The sequence below is a fragment of the Phycodurus eques genome, chromosome 7 (genome assembly GCF_024500275.1).
Source record: "Phycodurus eques isolate BA_2022a chromosome 7, UOR_Pequ_1.1, whole genome shotgun sequence".
In the NCBI taxonomy this organism is placed as follows: domain Eukaryota; kingdom Metazoa; phylum Chordata; class Actinopteri; order Syngnathiformes; family Syngnathidae; genus Phycodurus; species Phycodurus eques.
In genome coordinates, this window is record NC_084531.1 from 23,541,450 (window position 1) to 23,567,649 (window position 26,200).

At 40.1% G+C, this 26,200-nt stretch overlaps 1 protein-coding gene and 1 pseudogene across 2 annotated transcripts; one reads left to right on the forward strand and one right to left on the reverse strand.

The window, feature by feature from the left end:
- Positions 1 to 1,242: 1,242 nt before the first annotated feature.
- On the reverse strand, positions 1,243 to 3,466 carry LOC133405354 (prosaposin-like; annotated as a pseudogene).
- Positions 3,467 to 3,536: 70 nt separating this feature from the next.
- On the forward strand, positions 3,537 to 25,459 carry cwf19l2 (CWF19 like cell cycle control factor 2). Of its 2 annotated transcripts, none has more exons than XM_061682471.1 (19): positions 3,537 to 3,629; positions 4,063 to 4,173; positions 4,900 to 5,013; positions 5,524 to 5,640; positions 5,808 to 5,927; positions 7,294 to 7,387; positions 8,005 to 8,123; positions 8,283 to 8,733; positions 12,216 to 12,432; positions 13,290 to 13,395; positions 14,236 to 14,337; positions 17,515 to 17,643; positions 18,493 to 18,630; positions 21,243 to 21,455; positions 24,033 to 24,149; positions 24,244 to 24,399; positions 24,483 to 24,563; positions 24,775 to 24,876; positions 25,063 to 25,459. In XM_061682471.1, exons 1-19 carry the CDS (start codon positions 3,537 to 3,539, stop codon positions 25,213 to 25,215), a joined length of 2,733 nt encoding a protein of 910 aa, XP_061538455.1. In that variant the 3' UTR covers positions 25,216 to 25,459. The 2 variants fall into 2 exon arrangements, with proteins under 2 accessions (XP_061538455.1, XP_061538456.1); XM_061682472.1 differs by having other exon boundaries at positions 8,008 to 8,123.
- Positions 25,460 to 26,200: the final 741 nt, after the last annotated feature.

Genomic DNA, 26,200 nt, shown 5'->3' on the forward strand with positions numbered 1-26,200 from the left:
TATCCATTGCTCTTGCTCTCACAATATGTTTTAACCTGCCACGATAGCAATTTTTTTATGACGATATATTTTCCCAAAAACTATCATGATGAACGATAGTATCGTTGATGTTTTTCCTTTTTAATGCCACTGATATGATAGGTTATAATAATTCAAGTACATCCTTTTTAAGAATATTATCAAAGAACATTGAACATTGGCATTGTAATGTACAACACTAAATATCCTTGGATAAATAAAAAATCTAAATAAAGCAGACAGACTGTTCGCAAAAACTGCACTCAAACAAATATTAAACGTTTGACACATAAGTATAGAGTCATTAACCCACTAAAGAGACCCAAAGAATGTCTTAAAGCCTGCTAAATTTGAATGAATAAAATAAAATAAAAAAACACCATGTATGAACTCAAAAGCATTTGGGCTTGTCTGTTTTTAAATCAGATGCCATACATTTTAATATCACTGCTACTGTATTTGTTTAGTCTTTATTTTCATTTATTGTATGAATATTGTCGTGTTATGTACTATATAATTTCTGCTGCCTCTTGGCTTTTGAAAAAGCGATTTCATCTCTCAATAAGATTTTACCTGGTTAAATATTGGATTAAATCTAAAATAAGGCCCGCCGTCGATCTGCTGGACTGTGACGTGAGACCTTCACCTGTCAATCAAATGATGCTGAAAATGAGTTCGCTGAAGTCAACTACTGCCTGAATATTGATGTGTGCTGCTGTGCTTATGGTTTGGAAACATGTAACTTTCCCATACGCGCGTGTCTGTGTGTGTGTGTCTGTCTGTGTTTGTGTGTTATGTGGGGAACACAGGCACAACTCCGAGCGCTGAAGTTTTAATGATCTCGCAGTAGAGTGAGTTTTACGTTACATCTGTCTTATATTTTTTTGTGGGGTATGGACTTTTCTGCTTTTTATTTTAAAGGTGGATGGTAAAACAACCCCATGGCAGTACAGTCCCAGATGATTTTCCGCCGTATGATGATTAGGAGTGGTGTTGACCCAAATGGGTCAAGCAGTGTGGTAGCACAGAACAAGAGTGCGCTCCTGATGTCCCCAGCTGTTGCAGCTGAAGAACCCGATGAGTTTCTATACCCTTGTGCCTACATACCTGTGATTAGGAGCGACCATGGCTTCCTGGCCACCCGTTTTGGTGGTCGTGTTGAAAATGCACTGGTTTACGTTTCTGGGTTTTTGTTCAGCAGATTTTAAAGAAGATGTGGTGATGTCACGCTGAGAGAGTCATTCGCCCTACCTCATCTACACATGGCTTAAGGCAGTTACTCGCATTGTCAGTGTAGTTATTACAGGCAATGAGGAGGTGTTTCTGTTGGCGTAGCATGTTGAAGACACACAATGTGGTATTGACAATTTTTTAAACATCCATCAATTTTCTGTACCGCATATCCTCACTAGAGTTGCGGGTGTGCTGGCACCGATCTCAGCTGACTGCGGGCGAGAGACTGGGTACACCCTGAACTGGTCGCCAGCCAATCGCAGGGCACACATAGACAAACAATCATTCACACCTACGGACAATTTAAGTCAACCTTCAATCAACCTACCATGCATGTTTTTGGAATCTGGGAGGAAGCCAGAGTACCCGGAGAAAATCCACACAGGCACATACAAACTCCACACATGGATTTGAACCCAGGACCTCAGACTGGGACTTGTGATGCAGGTCAAGGGTTCTGTCGATGTAGGCGACGGCCATCTTGAACGACATGCAGTAGGCGCCATTCTTGGAAACGATTTCATGAAGGGCAGGGACATATGCATGTGTGACATCATTGCAGAGTATCAGCACGGTGCAAACTGTCTTGGGGTCAGCCTGCCGCACCAGCAGTGCAATAATGGCCTGGCCGTAGATCTCGATCAGGTCCTTGCTCTGAGCAATCAGGCTGGAGAACAATTATGTACAAACTATCTCCACAGCTTCAATCTCAACATACTTTCCAACTGCTTCAACACAAACTCACAGAACTTGTCAGATTCCACTTTGGTGACAGGAACAAGATTGAGAGCAGGCAAGGTCTTGGCAGCCTGCAACTTCCAACATGGGAGTGGACTTTTAATGGCACTACGGAAGCCAGCGGTCGTACAGAAATCCTTGGAATCCACTGACATGATCTTCTGACAAACAAGGCTGCCCTACTGTCTGACATACTCCTTGCACATTTGACAGACCAGGTCCCATCTGGTCACAATTCAACTCAAATTTCTCGATGAGAGGTTTACAAATGAGGGTCTGTCCTTTTGTTCTGCTTGTGCATCAGTCATGAACTTGATGCAGTTCTGGCACACAAAATAATTTCCTTTGTCTGGAGTTCCTAGTTTGTGGGTTTGTTGTGGTACAAGAGGCACATTGAGAAGGAAAGTTGTCGCTGACTGGGAGAGGTCAACCCGTGGGATCTCAATGGACCGGAGTTGGTCCAGAAACTTAGCCGTGGGCCATCTGCTGTGAATGACACAAGCCACACCGAGATCATCCAGCTCTCCAAAGATGTCTCCCATGATGATTGATAGGCAGTAATTGTCAACAATCTCGTTGCACTCTGCAAAACCTTGGTCAGGAATGAGCTGGGACTTGGCAGGCCTTCTCCATGTAGCCAGCCTTTGTTGCATTTTTCTTCAAAACCTGTGAGGCTACCATGATCATCTGTGACACAAATCACAGGGCCCGGTTTACGTCTGGGGTTTGTTCCAGGCGTTCTGCTGGCATTTAGTCACAATCTTCACATTCTGACAACAGTAAGGTACGGTGGCCCGGGACTGGTCAGTCCCGAAGGTTGGGCCCCCTAGTGGCCAGGCATCTGTTGTATAGCGTCAACGTGCAGCATTTCTTGCAGTTGTTTTGGGATTTTGTGTGTTTTTTTGCAGCATTTTTGCTTTGCTGTTGTTTTCTGTGATTGAAGCATTTTAATCTTGCAACATTTTTCTTTCGCAGTATTTATTTGTGATTGGAGTATTTTTTCAAGCCGCATTTTTCCTTTGCAGTTGTTTTCTGTGATTGCAGCATTTTCATCTTGCAGCATTTTTATTTTGCTGTTTTCTATGATTTTAGCCTTTTTTTAAATTGAGCATTTTTCTTTTGCAGTTTTATGTGCTCGTGTGTTTTTTGTTTCGTGTCATTCGTACATTTGCAGCATATGGCCGTTTGCAGCGCATCTGTTATCTGACAAATATTTAATGCACAAGCAAGACTAGATATCATCCTCTATTTACAAATCAAGATTGATGAATGTGTGTATTGTGTTATTGGTTATGGAGAAAAAAAAAGTTCACTCGTCAAGTGATTTCAAGCGAGCTTTGAAGCAATGGTTCAAATGGAATTGGAGTTCAGAAGCACGCATTGAAAGTTCAGTGTCAAACCAAACTGTCAATCACTAGTTAAGAGTTTGAGGCACGTTTTGGCTTTGAAGCTTCACTGTCGGGGCATTGATAGCCATCACTCCCACCGCAAAGCCCCTGCACCAGACGTAAACAATTTACGACATTTCTGTCATTTACGGCAGTGTCATGGCGGCGCATGCAGTTCGGTTTGAGAGTACTAGCAGCGTAGTTGATCGTAAGGACAGTAAACGACAGGCACGACAAGAGGCGATTGAAAGGGTACAGTTTAACTACAGTTAATTATTTGTATATTTAAAGCCTAATGTGACACTCGTCGGAACATACTCCATGCCATCATACGAGCTAGCAAGCTAAGTATGCTAATGGAGAGCGTTGTTGTCATCGAACTGTACAATCGCGGAAGCTGATAAGACTCGCCGGCTGTGTTTGTCCGATGTTTTATGTCATGGTTGCGGCAACTACGCCGTGTTTACAGTGCCTGTTATCTACTTGTTTTCAAGCTGTGTTTACACTGCACCTACACAGCGGATGATGATTCTGCTCGTAGTGGTGTTAACACGTTATCAGCCCGACTCATTTGTGTTTGCTCCGGTAAAAACCCACTGACATAGTCTTATTTTTTTATTGTTACAATTAACACCTCAAATTTATAAGGCCCATTCTAATTTGTTTCTCCCTATGCACTATTTAGGCCAAGCAACAATATGAGAGAGAGGAAAGGAGAAAGGAGCTGAAGAGGCAAAGAGGGGAAGACACTTGGATGCTCCCTGAGGTCACCGACAGACTGAAGAAAATAGAGGCTGTAAGGCACAACCTTTTCTCGCCTAACGTTTCAAGAGACACTCAATTGATACAAAACAACTACAGGCTATCAGACATACGAAGACGATTCCAGGTTATGAAAGGAGTGAAATAAACTAGTTTGTGCTATGGTGTGGTCATGTAGCACAGCAAGGCGGAGGTGGTGGAAATGAAAGAAAATGCTCAGTCAAGGCTCCAATTTACAAAGCTGAGCTGGTAATACCAATCAGAGGAAGTTGGGGCCAGATTGATGAAGAATACTGTTAGTCACTAGTTAAGTCGACGCCTCAGACTGCCAGCTGTTAAAAAAGCCAGAGCTGGCGCAACAAAGTACTAGTGGTGTAGTGTTGTAGTGTTTTTTTAAAATGTTTTTATGATTACATAATCTTCCCCAGAAATGAGCGATTCCATATTTTTTTCTCTCCTTGCTCCCCCCCAAAAATGACTACAACAATTTATTTATTTTTTAATAAGTGTTCCTTAAAACCAGAAGGGTGGTATTTTGAATAAAATTTATTTTGTGGAACATCTGTGATTTCCCTTTTTTTCTCCACAATTAAACATTTAAATAATTATCCTCCAAGAGCGGTGGACCTCTGATGCAAACAAAAATCAAGGAGAAAAAGACACGGCAGACATCAAGTCATTAGTTTCACAGTGGTAAATAAATATTAATAATAAGGAACACCAAAAATGTGTCAGTTTCTCACTTGCTTTTGCCATTCAGGAAACCTCTGGGAAAAGCAAAAAGAAGAAAGAGAAGAAATCAAAAAAGAAGAAGAAAAAGGCGAAGAGGGAAAAGGTGACAGAAGCAGCAGATGGCTCAAGTGACAGCTCAAATGTGAGTTAATTAAATCATTCAATACATCCGTAGCGTATTGGAAGTCAGCACAAATGTAATTGTTAGAACTACAGCAGGGATCTCGTTTGATGTGTGACCTGTGTCTGAGACGCACAAAAATTAGCAGGGACGCATAAAGTACTATTAATCTGTGTTTTAGGATGCAGAGCTATGGCTTAGTATTCCATCGTGGTGCTGGAAATCTGGCGTTTGTTAAATAGTTTTTTGATGATACAGTATACATCTTAAATCAAAAATGTTGCTGTGATCTACTTATGTTGTTATTTATTTATGTTGCTACTTGGCACTTATTCTTAACCAACTGGAAACTTGATTGGCAGTATAGTGCCTCTTAGTAATAAGCAATAGTAACTGTTTATACCTCTGTAACAAATGTTTATTTGTTGAAGTGCGATTTTTGTGAACAGAGGATTATCTAAGGTATTTTATTTATTGTTGTACATTAGGATTTGGAGCCATATTTTGTCTTTATCTTTCTTTATTTGTCAGGACTCAGTCGATGAGTGGGTTGAAGCTCAGCCTCAGGCACAGCCTGCTAAAGCCTGGAAGGTTTCAGAGAAATCCAAGTCTCCAGAGAGCAATAGCGACTCAGCTCAAAATATCCAGGTACTGTTTCCATTCATCATCCAAAGGTGCTGAAACGATATGTTTAGTGTCACTAAGGTGTTTCAAATAAATTAGAATATTCAATTGGATATTTGAAGACATGCTTTCAGTTGGTGTTTGTTCGTCTATCCATTGATATATTAATAAAATACTTCTCTTTCCTGTAGAGAGATGAGTGGATGACTTTTGACTTTTTGGCTATGAAAACCACATCCACAGCAGAGAAGAGAGCTGAGAAAGAACGACAGAAAGAGCAGGAGCGGGCCAAAGCTCTTGCCATTGAACAGGTGTGTCTATTATTTGTTACTTTTTCCCTCTCCTCTCTGATGCACAAAAGCACTTAATTTCATAGACTGAAGCCGCAAAAAATTACTTAGATTCAATCATTCTTAGTCACTTTAACAATTGCATAACCAGTTGGTCCCAGGCTGGTCAGAATGCAAAAAAACCATTGGAAGTTTTGTACAAACAAGTAATTAAAGTGATGGATAAAAAACCAAGGCACTATCATCACTGTGCAATTTTAAAAAAAATACAGTCTTTTAAACTGGGACAGTCTTCACATATTTGCAGATTTAAATTTGATTTATAAAGTACTGCATGATTTGGCTCCAGCTCCTCTGGCTGAGTTCATCAGCCAAAGAAACAGCTCTGAGCGTGTCACTCGAGGCTCTGTCAGAGGTGACTGTCTCATTCCTCTGCGCAGGAGCACTTTCAGTAAGTCAGCCTGGTCAGTGAGGAGCGCTGGTGAGTGGAACTCAGTACCTGAGGAGGTTAAACTGCTTACAACATACAAGGCCTTCACAAAAAAAACTGAAAATGTGGCTAGTTAACACCTATAGCTGCCAACACTAAAAGACAAGTATGTTATGCTGTTTTTTTGTTATAATCAAAAAAATTATGGTTTTATTCTCTCTTAATAGTATAGTTTGATTATGTATTCTGTATTATATCGTCTTGTAGATGTATTTTACTGCTTTTTTACATCATGGCTAGGGGACTACAGATGAAAACTAGCCTTCTGGCTTTTTTAACCATGTGTATTTCATGTGTTTTATGAAATTGCATTGTCCCCTTTCCCTTTCAAATAAACTGATTTAAAAAAAAAAAGACATAAAGGTAACATATGGTGGTATAGCTGCTCTGCTCTGTGGTTGCCAAGGTAAAAAAGTGGTGGGTTTAGTGGTATTCTCACAGATGTGTTCTCCAGCTGTGTTAGATACAGCCTCGAACACGACATGTACGCTCTAAAGAAATGAGTACAGGATGTTTAATTTTGATTGTCTCATAGAGATATTCATATAACAAGTTAACATGTATTAATTATCCTGTATCACTGATGGTATAGTGGTTCACTAACTGTATTTTCGAGCAGGCAGCGTGTGTTCAGTTCTCACTCAGTAATTTTGTGAATGTGAGAGTGATTGATTGATTGTCGGTATGAGCCCTGCGATTGACTGGCGAGTCGTCCATGGTGTCGTTCCACCCTTCACCCAAAGTAACCTGCGATAGGCTCCAGTTGTTAAATTAATAAATCTTACAGAATTATCATACAATTACCTAATTAACCTTTTGGATGATAAGGATTGGGAAAACATACCTTTCACGCAAGCAGTGAGTGTGTATAAACATTACTTGTATGTTTAATTTTAGGCTGGCTTGCACAAATTGGAACTCAACCCGTACTGGAAGGATGGTGGAACTGGCCTGCCCCCAGAGGAGATGGCTGGTACGGCTGCAAAGAAAGGTAACATGACTATCAAGATTTTACTTGATTTCTGCTTTGAGATTTTATTTTACAAATTAAAATGAAGAGAAGGGCCGTGACATTTAAAAAAAAATAATAATAATGTGTACTTAAAATATGTAAGTCATTTTTGTAATGATTAAATAATTTATTGTAGTATTATTTACACATTCAATACAATGAATACAATGTTAAATATATGTGCTCTTTATTTTACTAATTGCTTTACATTATTTATAGTAAATTACCATTTTTTTAATGAAATAAATAAATTAAAGACTTAATATACATTTTATTTAACCAAAAGTGTCCACCGATCCTAAAGTCATTAATTTGATTTTTCAAATTTTAGTTTCATTTTTGGTTATCATTAAAAATGACACATAATTCTTTTCAACCATAAAATAATCAGTTTTCCGATTTTAATTTATTGTTTCCCTGTCGCTTACAGAAAAAGAAAATGACAGTGACTTTATTAAAACTAAGTTTTGCTCCTAGGTGTCCTTGGTGTTGGTTCACATTTTGCTCATCAGATTCAAGCACAACATACTGCATTAATGAATATGCTTTGCTTTAATGGGAAATATACTATTAGCCCCTTCAAATTAATCTTCCAGCAGGTTCAGTGGTGAATGATGGTGGTCTTAGCTGGCTCAGGAAGAACTATCAGAGGATGAAGGAGCAGGCAAAAAGAGAGCAGCGCAGCCTGGACAATGTGGTGGCAGACAGATATGGAGTAAGGACTGATGCATGGCGCACCTTTACAGTACACATGTGGCTGGATTATGAAAAAGTCAGCAAGATGATTGTAGCTAACAAGGCGCTGCTTACAAAAATAGGAATCCTGTTAGGAAGGCACAAATACTCAAAAGTTTTTGTTTTGTTTATTTTCCAGTCAATGGAGGAATTCCAGCAGCGACTTGCAGAGGCAGAAAAGGCTGTTTATGGACATAAAAACAGAGGAGAAAGGGACATCATGTTGAAAGGCAGGCGGATGGAAGGAATGGAGAGCAGAGAGACGTGGCGGAAAAAAGGAGACGAGATAGATCGGTGCAGAAGATATGAAAGAGACTCATCACCTTCGTCCCATGAGAGATATTCTGAGAGGGGACTCTATCGAGAAAGAGAGAGAGCTCGAGATAGTGAACGAAAGCCAAACAAGGACAAAGACAGACATAGGGTCCGGGAGAGAGAGAAGGAACGGGATGAAGATAGAGGAAGAAGCATTGATTGCGAGAGGCCCAGTGTTACATCCTCATCTGACAAAAATTGGAGTCAACGTTCCTCTTCTCTTGGGACGCAGAAAGGCTGTTTCCTTAAGCCCTCACAAGATGACGACAGCAGAGGTGAGTTAATATCATCCTTTCTGACTGGACACCGATTTTTTTATAGAAGCAACAACCGCTAACGTGGGTCACATTAAATTGACATTAAGAACATGACTCTAAATGTATTAAATTAATCAACCCTGCACTAGAAACCTTAATCCTCCTGGCATCATCGGCTAAATTTAGGCTGCAGATCTAAGTGACCAGGGGCCTCATGTACAAAAGGTGTGTACGCACAAAAACGTGGCGTCCGTTCTTTTTCACGGCAAAGTTCAGATGTATCAAGAGTGACATGACCGTGGAAATGTGCGGTGCCTCAGGCCAATTGCATGGGCTGGCGTGCGCACGTTTCTGCAGATGTTGGTGCTTTGGCGACACTTAGAGGTGATGCTGGGAAACTGTTCTCATAAATCTGCACATCAGAGAGACATGAACAATTAGCACTGATGAACAATTCATGCCCGGCAACATTTGATTTCAACAAGGCAATTGAGGCAAGGACTCAGAATTCATTTGTTAACCAGGGCATTTAATGAACCACTGATATTTGTTAGGACACCTATTAATTGATCAAGGCGATCATTTATTCCGCCTATTTCCCTCACAATCGTTTCGTGACTTCAGCACATGCACTGGAAAAAAAAGTCCTTTGAATTTACTTCATTTGAGCATGTACATCGGTTGCACATGATTAAAATGTTTAAATTGACATAATTTACCCCTCTTCTCTTAAAAAAAAAAAGTTTTTTTTCAGCGTGCGTGTCCACTCCTATGTATTAAAATAATAAATTGAGTAATCAAAAAGGAGTCAAAGTTTTTGATGTCCTCTTTGATATGCTGATGTGCTTCTATTTGAATTCAAAAGATTTATTACAAATACCATACATACATTTACACATGAACGTTTATCGCACAGGGGTGAGTGTAGGTTACTGTATTAACACATTTGTTCTGAGTGATAAAAATACATGGTATTAACCTTGTGGGGTGATCATAGTCAGCCACGTCCTCCCATCACCCCTGAGAGAGCAGCGTCACCCATGATCGCAGCGATTCTCTCCATGAACGGGGTGAGGCCCTCCGCGCCGGTTCTTCCGCCTTTTTTGGGCCACACTTTGGCGGTGGGCAGCTGTCCTCGGCTTCACATCCACCTTAATGTCTGACCACTGCTTTTTTAGTTCAGCGTGTGCGCGCTATTCTGTCTCGACAGCCGCACACGCTCTGTCCCATTCACTCCTCTTTCGCGTGTTGTTAACGCCGGAGGACAGCGTGCCAAAGAGGATTTTCTTGCGCGCCTCCACTTCATTGAGTAACTTCACATTCTGAATTTTTTTTTTTCTTCATTACGTTGCTCATTTTCCTTTTTTTCTGATCATGCAGAGATCGGCATCTCAGGTGCAGGGTTCATTTAAATATAATTTGCATATTCAAATGTGGGCGTGGAGAGGGAGGAGTCGGCTACTCCAACATGTGCGCTCATTTCCACTTTAATTGGGATGTACGAAGGAAATGTGCTTGGATTCATGAGTACGCAGTTCCATACATCTGGATATTTTTGTGTGTACGACGTTTTCTGGATTTGAGCGTACGTCATGTTTTAGTAGGAAATCCACGCAAGTCTTTGTACATGCGGCCCGTGGTCCACATTAGTGACTCCACACGTGGATGTAATTGTTGGCACTCTTCTGTTAATGAGCAACTGCATGAGCAAATAGTCCAATAGTTTAAGAACAATCCTTCTCAGCATACATTTGCAAGGAATTTAGCGATTTCATCATCTACGTTCCATAATATCATTAAAAGATTCAGAGAAATCTCTACATGTAAGTGGCAAGGCCGAAAACCACCATTGAATGCCCATGACCTTTGATCCCTCAGGCGACACTACATCAAAAATCGGCATCATTGCGTAAAGGATACTGCCACGTGTGCTCAGGAACACTTTAGGAAACCATTGTCAGTCAACACAGTTCTTCGCTACATCTACAAATGCAAGTGAGAACACTAACATGCAAAGCAAAAGCCATATATCAACAACACCCCGAGCTCATCTGAAATGGACTAACGCAAAGTGGAACAGTGTGCTGTGGTCTGATGGTCCACATTTCAAATTGTTTTTGGATATCATGGACATCGTGTCCTCTGGGCCAAAGAGGAAAAGGACCATCTGGGTTGTTGTCAGTGCAAAGTTCAAAAGCCAGCATCTGTGATGGTATGGGGGTGTTCGAGTGCCCATTGCATGGGTAACTTGCACATCTGTGTAGGCACCATTAATGCTGAAAGGTACATACAAAATAGGTTGAAAAGGATTTGCAGATCATTGTATTCTGTTTTTATTTATGTCTTACTCAACATCCCAACTTCATTGGAATTGGGGTTTGTAGAAACAAAATTGTAAATTTAAAAAATACTGACAATCAAGAAATTAAATCAAGCATTGCTTTTTTGTGGAGGAAGGAGTCTAACTTTTTTTTTGTAATTCAACTGGAACACAAAAACAAAGCAATGCCTGATTTTCATTTATTCATTTTCAATATTTTATTTATATATTACGACTGTTGACAGGTTCAAGTTATTTCAGGGATCCTTGTCGGTTTATCTTTAACGGAAGGGCACCAACAATTTTATTTACGAGTGCACTGTACATGTAATTTCTGTCTGATTGTATGTATTGTCTAATGTTCCATATGAGGTCCTGTGGCCTCATATAATCAGCATGCACATATACCCAAAATGCAGGCAAACCATAACACGAGTGTAAGGGTTTGGGCAGTGATAACACAGAGGTAAACAATTATCGATGAAGAAACTGAAATATTCAACATTATGTATTGTTTAGTTGGCCTGGACAGACCTGGGGTTTGGTTGGTTCAATGGGTCAGCATTACTCCACTGGGAACCATCTGGAATCCTTTTTCCATATTTAATTGTCTGTGCAGCTCCAATGTATAATATTTACACCATTTAATGGTCAATGTGTTCACTGTCCTGTAGTTTAGATCCACAGCAGGTGTTGTTTTTTGTTTTATTCGCTGTGGGCATTTTTGGTTGGATTTATAGGCATCAGTGCATTACGATGATGTCAATCGTATGATTTCTTAGTTTCAGATTCATGTTTATGTATCTACATTTGAAACGGACCTGTTTACCATCTGAGGATATCTGATTTGATGCTTTTTGCTTCTTTTGACCCTGCGACGACCAATAATCGAACTATGCCACATGGAGGAGAGAGTTCTGAATTGTGTGGCTTGAATCATGTTTTGTGGCAGTATTAATTATTTCCAAGACTATTTGCATAATTGTATTCTTTCAGCTATGTGCAAACAGTTTTGGGAAGGCCTTTATTTATTCCAGTGCACAAAGTAATGAAGAAGACATTGTTATTACATATTCTTTGCATGTCACTCACTTTTGTCGACATACCATTTTGCCAAATTCCTTGTATATCAATTTGCCTTGAGAGTCTCAATATGCTTTTCATTGCGTTTACTTTACAGGTCCTGAGCGTCGTCCTCATAGAGCTCGGTCATCAATGCGATTTTTGAAACCCACCTCAGATGATGAAGATTCTGGTCCACAAACCACAAGCGCTATAGCCCGGAAGAAGACTGGAGGTCCTGTACATGAGCCTGATAATTTTGAAAAAGCACAGGAAGTGAGAGATGCTGCAAAGCCAATCCCTGCTCCTTGTGATGACAAAGCTGCTAAATCAAGGTCAGTTGTCTTCTCAACAGAAAGAGAAATGTGTTGAATGAGGGTTACTGTTGCATTTCTTAAAGGGAACATATTATGGAAAATTTACTTTTTTTATGTGTAAAAATAGTAGTGTTACTGAGTGCCTGACCATCCAAGTTGCAAGTGTGAAATTACACAACCAAGTAACATTTTTATGAGCTGCCTATTTCTGAAAATGGGTGTCCTCTGTAGGCATGACGATAATTGTTTTGGGTCGACTGTGATTTCACATTTATTATTGTGTTTGGCGAAGTGTAAAACTTTTTGTGTTTCAGCCATTATCAACTCCCCTTGAGTACTCAAAAACTTCATAAAATGCTTTATAAAAAAAATAGTTTTCCCCTTATCTTTGCAATGCCATCTGCCTGATGCCAGGGGATGAACACATTACAAAGCCTTTTTAGTCATTCTTTCTTTTGCCTTGTTTGCCCAACTTTGAGAAAAGTAGCAGACAGAATCCCTGCAGCATGAAAGGACTCTACACCATCCTTGCCCCATTACATGCAGCAATGAGGAGTGTAATAGCCCAGAACGTGGCTTCACAGATGTTAATGAATCAGAACAGACAAACATGGTGAGAGATTGGAAAAAGACAATTACAGTAAATGGTTAAACTGAAATGCTCCATATAACTTCCCCCATTGACAGTTCGTAAGATTACATTATCATGCTATAGGTCATGCTATGGGCAAAATCAGTAAGAGACAACCACATTTACCAAGCTTTTACGGGTAGGGCCAAATGTCAAATCTTGCAATCAGTGTTCAATATCTGCATGTTTTAAGCCCATATTGTTGCCTTTTTCTTTAATGTGGTGTGTTTATGCTTTCTTCAAGTGAGAGTGACAGTGATGAACAGGTGGAAGAGCTTCTAGTTCTCTCTGAGGAAGAGATGAACAAACTGGGCGCTAAACTGGTGAAGGCAGAGATTATGGGTAACGCAGTAAGTTGGCAAACCAAATTTTAATACTGAAATATGTTCTTCATAACTTAGTATTTTAACATGCAAATGTTTGGAAAATGATACAAAACATACGGCAGAGCTGAAACTCAGCAGTTATAGACTATAGAGTGCATTGACCTTAACACTTCATTATCACACATCAGTGTGTAGGTCAGTGTCAGCATGAGCAATGAAGACCTGTCTCATACCGCACACTCTCTCTCTTTCTCTCTCTCGCACGCCCTCTCTCTCACACACACACACCTCCACGACACCAATCAAACTGACATTTGCAGATGACTTCCTGTGTGTTTAAGTGCTGTACATAAAAGTATTGATTTTCTGTAGCTTAAGATACCAATTTGTGATGTGTTGGGAAAAGGTGTGTTCTCTATTAGGTCTCTGTATTAATTTCATTAAATCTTGTCCTGTGAACACTTAAAATGCACTTGTCAAATTAACTTAATTCTTATGCTCTTTGTCTTACTCAAATCCCTGTGCAAAAGCAGTGTTAACTTAGTGAGAGATTTGTATTTGCTTTTTTTACTCTGGTGTCTGCAGCCAGTTGGCATTGCAAATGAGAATTTGTTCTCAATTGCCTTACCTGGTTAAATAAAGGTTCAATAAATAAATATAGATGAACTAAAACAGACTTTTTGGTCCAGAAATACTATATTTCTTTGTGTCCCTGCGATTTACTGGTGACCAGTCCATGGTGTACCTCTGCTCTCACCCAAAGTCAGCTGGGATAGGCTTCATCTCTCTCGCGAGCCTGAACATGATAAGCAGTAGAAGATGAATGAATTAATGAATAAATATTTCTGTGTCTTTGTGTTTCAGGCCATGGTTGAGAAGCTAAAGGCCCAGTTGGATGCAGCTCACAAAGCCAAAGAGAGCCACGCTGCACGAAAGAAGCTCCATGAAACCGCAACATCAAACCAGGTCTGAATATACTAAATTTATTAGTTTATGTCTCCTGGAAATTAGTGAACTACCATTAAAATATTTCAAACAGCAACATTTAAGGTAATTTGGCTTTTCTCGAGGTTTTAAGTAGAAACATCCACATGAATTCATTATTAAATGTTCCAAATGTATGCTTTCAAAGGCTTCTCTTGCTAAACGGGCACGTCTATTTAAGATCAGAGAAGGTGCAGTTATTGTGAGGACTTAAAGCAGGCAGTCACTGACGGTGTAACGGTTCATTCGCCTGACTTCTGTGCAGGCTGTGTGGGTTTAGCTTCCACTTAGTCTGAGCGTGAATAGTAGTCTCTAATGTGCCCTGTGATTGACTAGCCACAAGTCCATGGTGTAGTCTACTTTTTATTGCTCAGTCAAAAGTCCATCGGGAGGGCTCCAGCTTCCTGTGACCCTGAAATCAGAATCCTCTTTATTTGCCAAGTATGTGCAAAAAACACACAAGGAATTCGTCTCGGGTAATTGGAGCCGCTCTTGTACGACAACGGACAGTCAATTGACAGAGAACACTTTTGAGACGTAAAGACATTGACAAAAACAGTCACTGAGTAATAAAGGGTTGCTAGTTATCTGGTAATGCCGGTACAAATGTTTTTTGTTTTTTTTGACAATTGTGCAAAAAGATTGAGAGTCCTCTAGCACTTAGAGCAGTTTGAATGACTAATATAGCAATAGTACGGTGCAATGACCATTGTGCAAAGTGCGCCGAGACTTCAAGCTCAATGTTGATTGTGCGAATGTTGCAGATAGTGTGCAAATGGAGCAGATGCTACTCCGGCATGAGTGGCCAGTATTGGTGAACAACAGATATGCAAATAGTGCAGCGTGGCGAGACTACTACAGTGAGTGCACGAGTAATATATAATTGGCCCGACAGAAATGTGACAGCAAACTTGGCAGCATGTTGCAATGGAATTGTAGGTTAGCTGTTTAAGAAGTTGATTGCAAGAGGGAAGAAGCTGTTGGAATGTCTACTAGTTCTAGTTTGCATTGATTGGTAGCGCCGGAAGAGCCGGTGACCGGGATGTGGAGGGTCCGAGAGGATTTTACACGCTCTTGTCTTAGTTCTGGCAGCGTGCAAGTAGGGGGGTACTGACAATCCTTTCAGCAGTTTTGATTGTCCGTTGCAGTCGGAGTTTGTCCTTTTTTGTAGCAGCGCCAAACCAGACTGTGATGGAAGAACACATGACTGATTCGATGACCGCTGTGTAGAACTGCCTCAGCAGCTCCTGTGGCTGGCCGTGCTTTCTCAGAAGCCGCAGGAAGTACATCCTCTGCTGGGCCTTTTTGAAGGACGGAGTTGATGTTGATCGCCCACTTCAGGTCCTGAGAGACTGTAATTCCCAGGAACTTGAAGGTCTCGACGGTTGACACAAGGCAGCTGGACAGCGTGAGGGGCAGCTGTGGCGAAGGATGCCTCCTGAAGTCCACGATCATCTCCACAGTCTTGAGCGTGTTCAGCTCCAGGTTGTGTCGGCTGCACCACAGCTCCAGCCGCTCCACTTCCTGTCGATATGCAGGCTCGTCACCGTCCATGATGAGGCCGATGACAGGGGTGTCATCTGCAAACTTCGGGAGTTTGACAGCCGGGTGCGTTGAGTGTTGAAATCCACTGGCAGATGGCAGGTGAGACGCTGAGCTGGAGAAGCTTGGAGGAAAGGAGTTCGGGGATGATGGTGTTGAACGCTGACCTGAAGTCCGCGAACAGGATCCTCGCGTAGGGCCCTGCACTGTCGAGGTGTTCTAGGATGAAATGCAGTACCATGTTGACTGCATCATCCGCAGACCTGTTCGCTCGGTAGGCAAACTGCAGGGGGTCCAGCAGGGGACCTGTGATGCTCTTGAGGTGGTCCAGCACGAGACGTTCAAAGGACTTCATGACCACAGATGTCAAGGCGACAGGCCTGTAGTCATTTTGACCCAAGATTGTAGGTTTCTTGGGGACTGGAATGATGGTGGAGCGTTTGAAACAGGATGATACGTCACACGGTTCCAGAGATCTATTGAAGATCTGTGTGAAGACTGGAGTGAGCTGGTCCGCGCAGACTTTGAGGCAGGATGGGGACACATGGTCTGGACCTGCCGCTTTGTTAATCTTTTGTTGTTTGAAGATGCGTCTCACATCCTGTTCGTGTATGGTTAACGCAGAAGTCAGAGGTGTGATTGCGGTCGGTGGTGTGGGTGTGGGGTGTGAAAGTGTCCTTTTCAAATCAGCAGTAGAAGGTATTCAAGTCGTTGGCTAGTGTGCTATTGAAAAGGATAAACTGTATAGAAAATGGATAGATACTTAAGCAGAGTTGAACAGAATATTGACAACCACTAAGTATCAACAGTATTGCCATTTTCATTTTCCATTGTTATTGCAGAGATGTTGTTTTTGTAGCAATGAATACTCAAAATAATTTATACATGTGCGGGTAATTCAGGTCATGTAATGAATTCACACCAACCTTCACAGTGGCATTGCTTTAGATTTTCATGTGCGAGTACAAGTTGTGAGTAATGGTGTGAAAGTTGGGGCAGATTAATCATAACTGTGATGGTATCCACTGTACGACTTCTCAGAAAAGAGTAATTGTTCTTCGGTTTTAGAACCCTTATCAGCTAAGTGGCTTTCCAAGCCTCAAAGTGATTGAGTGCTCTTGACCTCTTCTCATTCAAGATCCTCCCAGTCCGTCTTGTTATGGAAGCGCTTTGGCTCTTCATGTTTTGCAGCTTTGACTTGAATTTATATTTACTTACTAGCCCGAATGTGTGCAGCCTCGCAAGAATTAACTCGCGACTGGAGGAGATGATTTATTCCCTCCCTCATTTCCCTGTTTCATCTTTCCATCTCTCCAAGAGAGCTTTTTCATGATTTGCTGAGGACGCGTCTATCACAAGTCGCCTGCAGTTACACTATCTGATTCCCTTTTGAATGTAATCAATATAGATATGTACTAAATGGATGAATGGTGTTGTAACAAGAATAGGTTTAATGGACACAATACCATCACACAAAATACAAATCTTTAAAATGTTGTAATTATTTTGGAAATGTTGTCAGACAGACGAATGAAATTTTGTGTGTGTGTGTTTTTTAAATTTTTTTTATTTAATTAATTAATTTATTTTTAAAATATTGTCTTTTGGGTTTCTTAGGTGGCAGATTGCTCTAGTGAAGACCCGGAGGTCCTATTATTCAGAACTGATCACTCAGGTCAGGCCTGGCCTGTCAAGCCTATATCAGGACCTCAGGAGCCCCACGGAGGACGTCGCAAGAAGAAGGCGGTAAGGGATACACAACATGATAATGAACAAACAAACAAACAAACTGCTGCCAAACATCAAATGCATTTACATCATCCTTCCTTTGTGATTATGGAATGTGAGGTTCATATATGTTAATGGCCTTTTTAGGAGGTCATGTTTTTATTGGTGTGGGTTTGTTCGTGTTCTCTATTTCTCATGATGGTTTCCTATTCTTTTAAATATGTTCCAATTAAATTGCTGATCATTTACAGTACATCCTTGTTATTCTTTATAATGGGCAAAACTAAGTATAGCCAGTGGAAAATCCACAGCATTATATTCACACTCGCACAATATGATATCCCATACAAGAGTTGTAGATATTCTAATATGATGCAGCATAGTATTTTTTTTCAATGAGTGTTACTGGTATGTTTAACAATTTTCCCCCCCCCCCCCCCACATCTGATCCAGATTGTGATTTTGCATCAAGCTAATGCAGAATGCAATGTCCAATTCAGGGTTTAGATGATACTGTAACTGTCAAATTTAATCAGTTTAAATTGTAATACAGTATACATACTGTTCTTTGGAAGGAGCTTGAATCCAGAGGAAACTGGATTCAAGCGGTAGAGGTCGTGATTAGTAGTGATTTGGATTCATTCCAATATGCAAATGGTTGAAAATCACAAGAGAGTGATGTTTGTTGTACCAATTGAGGGAGTTGGTTTCATCAACACTTGAATATTCTTTTACCCATATTAAGAGCTGGTTCATCACCACTTGTTTTTTAACCCATATTAAAAGCTGATGAATTGTTATAAACACGTGTGAACATGCTCTAAATAACTGCAGCCTGTGTTCGTCATGCGCAAACTCTTTGTTCAGATTGAGACTCACATTGATGGACAGCGTGTGAGGTACTTTGAGGATGACGACAGTGTGGGTCTGAAAGAGATGGTCAGAAGGGAGAAGATGAGCTCAACACAGGATCAGAACGCCCTCTACTCTCGAATGGCTGCCAAGGTAAGAAGGCACTTTTATCACAAACGGTGCAGTGCATAATACAGCACAGCAAACACAGTGACCTTGAGGAAACTTTGTAAGTACTGGTCATACAAAAAGAATTGAAAAAGCAGCCTGCCATCTTGAAGATAAGATTAATTATTTCCTTAGCCTGGTTATTAAAGACTTGTATCCTGCCTTCCAAAGCTACAGAACTGTAGCAGGATATCAAGTTAGAACTTGATCTTCAAAGCAGCCAGCCTTTGAAGAATTATTAAATTATTTGAACATTTTCTACTGTTTCGCTTTACTGGGTATGTTCCTATAATGTCTTCATACAGATCGTACAGTACATTTACTCTTTGCACATGTCGTATTATTTGTAAATTTTAGATGGTGCTGAAAATAAAAAATATAGCATTTAGCATCAGGTATTTCTTGAGTACTGATCAAAATTATATGAATGCACAGTGATCGGGTCAGTTAAATATATGTTGCATAGTTTTGAGTATAAAAAAAAGTATAACAATTGTAACAAATTGATGCAAAAAAAAGTTGTTCAGTTTGTATTTTTATCTATTCTACTATTACTTTATCTAAGTGTACATGATTCAAACATTGACTTAATGTTTGTATAAATTGAGCAGAACAGTCCACTTTTATATTGACAAGAGTGGTGAACAATAAGAGAGTATGATAGCCCATTTTGAGTTGGTTAAGTATGAGACTGGTCATACATTGTACCAATTATAAACAAGATTGTATTAATACATTAATCAGAATCTGTACCTTTTTTATTTATAAAGTTCTTGACAGATTTTCACTTTCTAAGCACATTATCCTCCCCTCTTCATCCTTGAAATAGTCACAATATAGATTAGACTGCTGTGCTGCTGCTTTTTTTTTTTTTTTTTTTTTTTGCTTGATTCCTTTCTGTGGGGGGAGAGTGAAAGTTAGGTGTATGTGCGTGTTTACATGTGTTCCTAAGTATAATGAACACAATGAGATGCAACGGCAAAGAGGAACAACTGCTCATATTTGTTTACATACACACGTGTAGGCTCACAGAAATATCCATTCCACATGCATGCATGTATAAATATGCACCCATCCAGCACCAACAAAGAGTGACACTTAAAATATTCCCACAGTTACTATGGCAGGGCTTTTATACATATCAATATCACGGTTATAGATTTCTGATTTGCAAAGGTGTGAAAATCGGTTTTGTTCCGACGATTCCTTTCCAGATCCCCATCACCTCCACCAGCCTCTTTTGTGCTTTGTTTAATTAGCAGTATATTCCTTTTATCTGTTTGCGTCAAAATCTCTCCTCTTGCCCTTCCCCATTTGTATTGAATTAGTGACCCAATCTTACCCAATTAAAATTGATTCACTGCCATTGATGGCTGTGGAATTCAAATATCCATGTTAACATGGAGGACGGGCAGTGAATGTGTTGAAACTTATGAAAGCACATCAAGAGATCCAGCCATAAAAAAATTAATTCACTGACATTTATCCATCCATCCAATCCATTTTCTGAGCCTGCTTATCCTCACAAGGGACCGCGGGAGTGCTGGAGCCTATCCCAGCTGTCATCGGGCAGGAGGCAGGGTACACCCTGAACTGGTTGCCAGCCAATCATATGGCACATATGAGCAAACAACCATTCGCACTTCACATTCACACCTGCGGGCAATTTAGCGTTGTTAACTGTAAGAACAGTTATAAAATAGTTATGATCATGGTAGACTGGGATATAAATGGAAAATAGTATCTTTGTGATTGCCATGGCAACTTTATTTTATTTAGTGCTTTATAATAGTGCTGGTCTGTTACAAAATCCTCATGTGTGCTGCTCGCCCTGCGTTACTATTCAGAGTTGTGTGTAATGGGTGATCAGACTTTTTTGTTTTAATTAAAGATGTTGTGTTTGGTAATTGGCCTGAACCTAGGTCAGCCAAAGCATGCAGATTTGTATTTCCCACAGTGGCTTAAATTAGTTTTGAAATCCCCCCTCAATTGGCATCAGTGTGCATTTAATGTCATAAACACAACACTTCAAATCCAGCTGAACAGTTGAAGGTTGATATTCGCTATGCAGCCTGAATAATCTACGTGTATGCAATTTCATGTCCAATTACAATTGCAGCAGACAATGTTCTTCTAAGGGACACGCATAACCACACACACACTTTCCCACAATGTCACTAAACTAATCCAGTCTTCACTCTCACTCACTCCCACACTTCACATACACACACTTCAGCTGTGCTTGCCCCCAAATCTCTCTCTCTCTCTCTCTCACACACTTCTGCAATCTGTTGCCTGGTTACCATGGTGACAAGACTGAGCCGTAGAGGCTGAGTTGATACTCCCATTTCCTGCAACTTGCTGTTCATAGGCCAGTTCTGACCAAACACGCACACACGCATGCACACACACACAGTACCATAAAAAATGAAATTGTGTCAGCACCTACAAACAGTGATGTTTTGATCAAAGGGTAACTAAGCATCTGCTGAAATAGCCTCATCTAAAAATAACCCAGTCTTAACAACTATTACATGTCTTTTGTCCTTTGTCGCTGTTCTGCACCACCATGACCTGTGTTCCAATGGACACTCCAGATGATGGGAAAGACGGATGGAGAAAACTACACTCTGGATGACATGTTTGTGTCAAGTGCAGCGCGAAAGGAGAGTGAAGGGAGGGAGGAGGAGAGGCTGAGGAACAAAGCCACCGTGGAGAGTAGGAGGCTGGCGGCCACTATGGCGAAATGCCGTCACTGTTTCAGCAGCCAGGAGCTCCAGAAGCACCTCATCGTAGCCATAGGGAGCAAGGTAATTTATCTTGAATGTACTGTGTTTGGTCTCCGAAAATTAATTTGATATCCAGTGGGTACGGAAAGTATTCAGACCCCCTACATTTTTCTCTCTTTGTTATATTGCAGCCATTTGCTAAAATCATTTCTCCCCCCCCCTAATTATGTACACACAGCATCCTATATTTACCCCAAAAAATTTAATTGTTGAAATTTTTGCAGGTTTATTAAAAAAGAAAACTGAAATATCACACAGCCATAAGTATTCCGACCCTTTCCTCAGTATTTCGTAGAAGCACCCTTTTGAGCTAATACAGCCATGAGTCTCTTTGGGAATGAAGTTTTTCACACCTGGATTTGGGGATCCTCTGCCATTCCTCCTTCCAGATCCTCTCCAGTTCTGTCAGGTTGGTTGGTGAATGTTGGTGGACAGTCATTTTCAGATCTCAGGTTTTAGAGGTGCTCAATTTGGTTTAAGCCTGGTCTCTGGCTGGGCCATTCAAGAACAATCACTGAGTTGTTCTGAAGCCACTCCTTTGTTATTTTAGCTGTTTGCTTAGTTAGAGTCAATGTCTTGTTGGAAGGTGAACCTTCGGCCGGGTCTGAGGTCCTGGGGCCTCTGGAGAGGTTTTTCGTCCAGGATATCCCTGTACTTGGCCACATTCATCTTTCCTTTGATTGCAACCAGCCGTCCTGTCCCTGCAGCTGAAAAAACACCCCCAACAGCATGATGCTGCCACCACCATGCTTCACTGTTGGGACTGTACTGGACAGGTGATGAGCAGTGCCTGGTTTTCGCCACACATACTGCTTAGAATTAAGGCCAAAACGTTCTATCCTGGTCTCATCAGACCAGAGAATCTTATTTCTCACCATCTTGGAGTCCTTCAGGTGTTTTGTTTGAGCAAAATCCATGCAGGCTTTCATGTGTCTTGCACTGAGGAGAGGCTAAACCGTCCCACCCCGAGTCACGTTACTTAGCTGTACTAAAATGTTCACAATCACATAATCTGGATTTTTTTACATTGTCCCAAACCAGTCTATGAAACAATGTTTGACCAGTTGGCTAAACAGTTAAATTAGTATACCGTCTATGTGAGTTTTGTAGTGACACATCAGAATCAGAATCAGAATCAGAAAATTTGCCAAGTATGTCCAAAACACACAAGGAATTTGTCTCCGGTAGTTGGAGCCGCTCTAGTACAACAAACAGTCAATTTACAGAACACTTTGGGGACATAAAGACATTGACAAAAAACAATTGTGCAAAAAGATGCAGAGTCCTCTAGCACGTAGAGCAGTTCGAACGACTAATATTGCAATAGTCCGGTGCAATGACCATTGTGCAAAGGGCGCTGAGACTTCAAGGAGTGTATGCGGTTTAAAGTGACGAGTAGTGCGATCATCTGGGACAATGTCGGTTGTGCAAATGTTACAGATACTCCTCAATCAGTGTGCAAATGGAGCAGATGCTACTCTGGCATGAGTGGCCAGTATATGCAAATAGTGCAGCATGGCGAGACAACTACAGTGAGTGCACAAGTAATACATAATTGGCCCCACAGAAATGTGACAACGAACTCAAGTCAAAAAATTGCCAGCTTGTTGTAATGGAATTATAGGTTAGGTGTTTAAGAAGTTGATCGCAAGAGGGAAGAAGCTGTTGGAATGTCTACTAGTTCTAGTTTGCGTTGATCGGTAGCGCCTACCTGAGGGAAGGAGCTGGAAGAGCTGGTGACCGGGGTGCAGTGCGCGAGTTGAAAGCCAAGCAGGTTGCCATCTTCTATTGGAACACTTCATCATAAAATCCTTAAATTCAAATTGTATCATCTTTGGAGCTTCCTTCCATCCTTGTTCATGCAGGTGCCTACGTCACACTAGCAAGTGCGCAAGAATGCAGACTGTGTTGCCAGGTTGGTGTGAATGACCCCCCCCCCCCCGTACGTAGAAAAAGGGGCAAACTGTCTCAATTAAAATGCAGATTTCCAACTATAAACGAGATGCCTTGTCAAGTCATGTAGTTCAAGTCAAAGTCAAGTATTTCTGGAAAAAAAAATGGCAACTGGAGTTGACTCGAGTCAAGTCATTTGACTCGAGTGCCCCCATCTCTGACAGTTTGACATTTGTTTGATAGCCAACGTTTGATCATTTTATTCCCGTTATTTGTAAAAGAAAATGTAGTGTGAGAAAATGTATTCAAAGGTCAATTAAATTAACATCTGGAATGGATTGTTTTCAATATCTGAGAGCCCACTGTAGCATTTTTTGACACCCTTTTGTTGGGGTACTAAATCTAGTGTTATGGGACCTAAAGTCTGGATCCAGACCCACTGGTTGACAGAGAATGCAACATGAATATATTGCGAAATACACCAAAAAAACAGGGCTCTCCTTTGCTCAAAATCTTCATGTAATTAGTAGAACCACTGTTGAATTCATTGGTGGGTTACACTGTCAGTGTGGTAAGATTTTCATAGTTGACACAGCTCTGAAAAATACAGGCCTTACTGTTTGAAACTTAACTTTACTGCATGGTGGAAATGTCTTTATAAATCCCCTGTATTGAGCTATTGTATATGTGTTGTATTATATCCAGGTTTACCTAAGTCTGCCTGCAGGGGTGTCCATGACAGAGGGCCACTGTCTCATCTGTCCCCTTCAGCATCACTGCTCAGCCACCACCTTGGATGAGGATGTCTGGTCAGAGATACAGGTGGACCAATCAGTCTTCTGTTATATTGAATGTTAATCAAGCTAAGTGCGCACACATAACGGAGTTCACCTCTTTCCTGCTGCGTGGTGTACAGCTGTTCCGACGCAGCTTGGTGCGTATGTTTGAGTCCCAGGAGCTGGACTGTGTGTTCATGGAAACGCACATGAACCCACGCAGGAGACAACACATGGTCCTGGAGTGTATCCCACTTCCTCGGGAACTGGGTGATATGGCACCTATATACTTTAAGGTATGTGTGTTCGTATTTGAGTCATTTCTGCCAAACAATAGTTGGATGTCAAAGGCCAGCAAATCTGATGTGTCTGCCCCTAGAAAGCGATCATGGAGTGTGATGAGGAATGGGCCATGAACAAGAAGGTCGTTGACCTTTCTTCAAAAGACATCCGCAAAGCTGTAAGTTTTTCGCCTCTTTATTTGCCTTTATTCTACACGAGCATCTTTTATAACCAAAATGTCTCCCAACATATTTTTTCCAGTATACCAACTTGTTTGCTTCGTGCGTGCTTGTATTTCAGTCGTTTTTTTGTCTCTCCCTCCTTCCTCTTTATTCATTGTCCTCTGTCGTGAAATGCTTTACGCCTGGTTAATTGTTTGTGTGCTGCAGGTTCCCCGAGGGCTGCCCTACTTTGCTGTAGACTTTGGACTCCAGGGAGGGTTTGCTCATGTAATTGAAAATGAACAGAAGTTCCCACATTACTTCGGCAAGGTCAGTTTACGCATTAACACTTTCAAACAGCACGTGCTCTCTTATTTTACTTGTTAGATACTAAGTTGAGAATATCAATCTCTGTGTCTGTAACTCCCTTTTTTTTGGTTCATTCTGAAACAAATGAGGACAGCCTCCTGTACTTTAAATTGTTTCAATATGATAAATCCTACCTTCTCCTCACAGGAAGTGGTTGGAGGTATGATGGACTTGGAGCCAAGGCTTTGGAGGAAGTTGATACGTGAGAATTTTGATGATCAGAGGAAAAAAGTCCTGCAGTTTGCACTTTGGTGGAAAACGTACGATTGTACCAAGATTGAGGCCGAGCAGGACACATAACAACACACACATGCATACACAAAGACAGACAGACTGTGATGTAAACCTTTGTTGTATCATGTGCAGACACTATGTAATATAGAAAAAATAAAACTAGAAAACGTTTAGTTACAACATCTTGTGAGAATAAGCGGTATGGATGGATGGATAATTCTTTTTTTGCTGAAATATACATGAAGAGATAAAATCCCTATTTCATATCAACAGGGTGCAAATTAACACAAATAAATTTGCCAGTGTTGCATTTTTTGTTGTCTCTTTTCTACTAAAATTTGTGGAGAAGTGGGTCATCTTTTATTCCAGCATTAAAGATGTTTTTTAAAAATTAGTATTATTGTGTCAAAATAACATGCATCTGTTTAGCAGCATATTATAAAAATGTACGAGCACACCAACCAATATACAGCATAGAAATATATATAATAGCAATATATAATATATATAATATATATATTATATAATATATTATTACAATATATACAATATATATAATAAATATATACAATATATAATAGCATAAGATATATATATATACGTATATATATATACGTATATATATATATATATATATATATATATATATATATATATATATATATACGTATATGTATATATATATATATACGTATATGTATATATATGTATATATATGTATATATATGTATGTGTATATATATGTATACATGTGTATATATGTGTGTGTGTGTGTATATATATATATATATATATATATATATGTATATGTATGTATATATATATATATATATGTATATGTATATATATATATATATATATATATATATATATATATATATATATATATAAAATCAAGATAATAAAACAGGAAATATATAAAGAACATATATAGTATACATAATATACAATATATATATATATAATATACATATATAAAGAATATATAAAGAAAAAAATTGTTCATATATAAAGAACAAAGTGCATGTTGTATATATCCCAGATTTACCAG